The sequence below is a fragment of the Merops nubicus genome, unplaced genomic scaffold (genome assembly GCF_000691845.1).
Source record: "Merops nubicus isolate BGI_N331 unplaced genomic scaffold, ASM69184v1 scaffold37386, whole genome shotgun sequence".
NCBI classification, from domain to species: domain Eukaryota; kingdom Metazoa; phylum Chordata; class Aves; order Coraciiformes; family Meropidae; genus Merops; species Merops nubicus.
In genome coordinates, this window is record NW_008613609.1 from 1,604 (window position 1) to 1,926 (window position 323).

General features: G+C 70.6%; 1 protein-coding gene across 1 annotated transcript in view; it reads right to left on the reverse strand.

The window, feature by feature from the left end:
• The window catches only part of LOC103774546 (polycomb group RING finger protein 2-like), a gene marked incomplete at its 3' end in the record, with an annotated part of 4,649 nt that overhangs the window by 960 nt on the left and 3,366 nt on the right, over positions 1-323 (reverse strand). Inside the window, exon 5 of the mRNA XM_008941958.1 lies at positions 85-177. Coding sequence (XP_008940206.1) covers positions 85-177 — 93 coding nt within the window. The remainder of the gene's footprint in view (positions 1-84; positions 178-323) is intronic.

Below are 323 nucleotides of genomic sequence, written 5' to 3' on the forward strand. Positions count from 1 at the left end.
GGGCAGGGTTGGACTCAGTGCTCTCCAAGCCCTCCCCCAGCCCAGGGGGTCCCGGGGGGCACAGGCAGGGGGGCACACGCTCACCTTGTACCTGGGGGGCACGTCCATCTTGTTGCGCAGGAACTTGGCCAGGTGCATGACGGTCATGGCCGCGGGGCAGCGCAGGAACCTCACCCCCTTCCTCTGGGGGCACAGAGGGGGGCCGGGGGGAGACCACCGTGCAGTCAATGGGCAGCTCCCACCTCCTTCCCCAGACGGTTTGGGGGTTCCCCCTCTCCCCCCCAAAGCCCGGGAGGCAGCCGGGCGCAGAGCTCTCCGTGCCG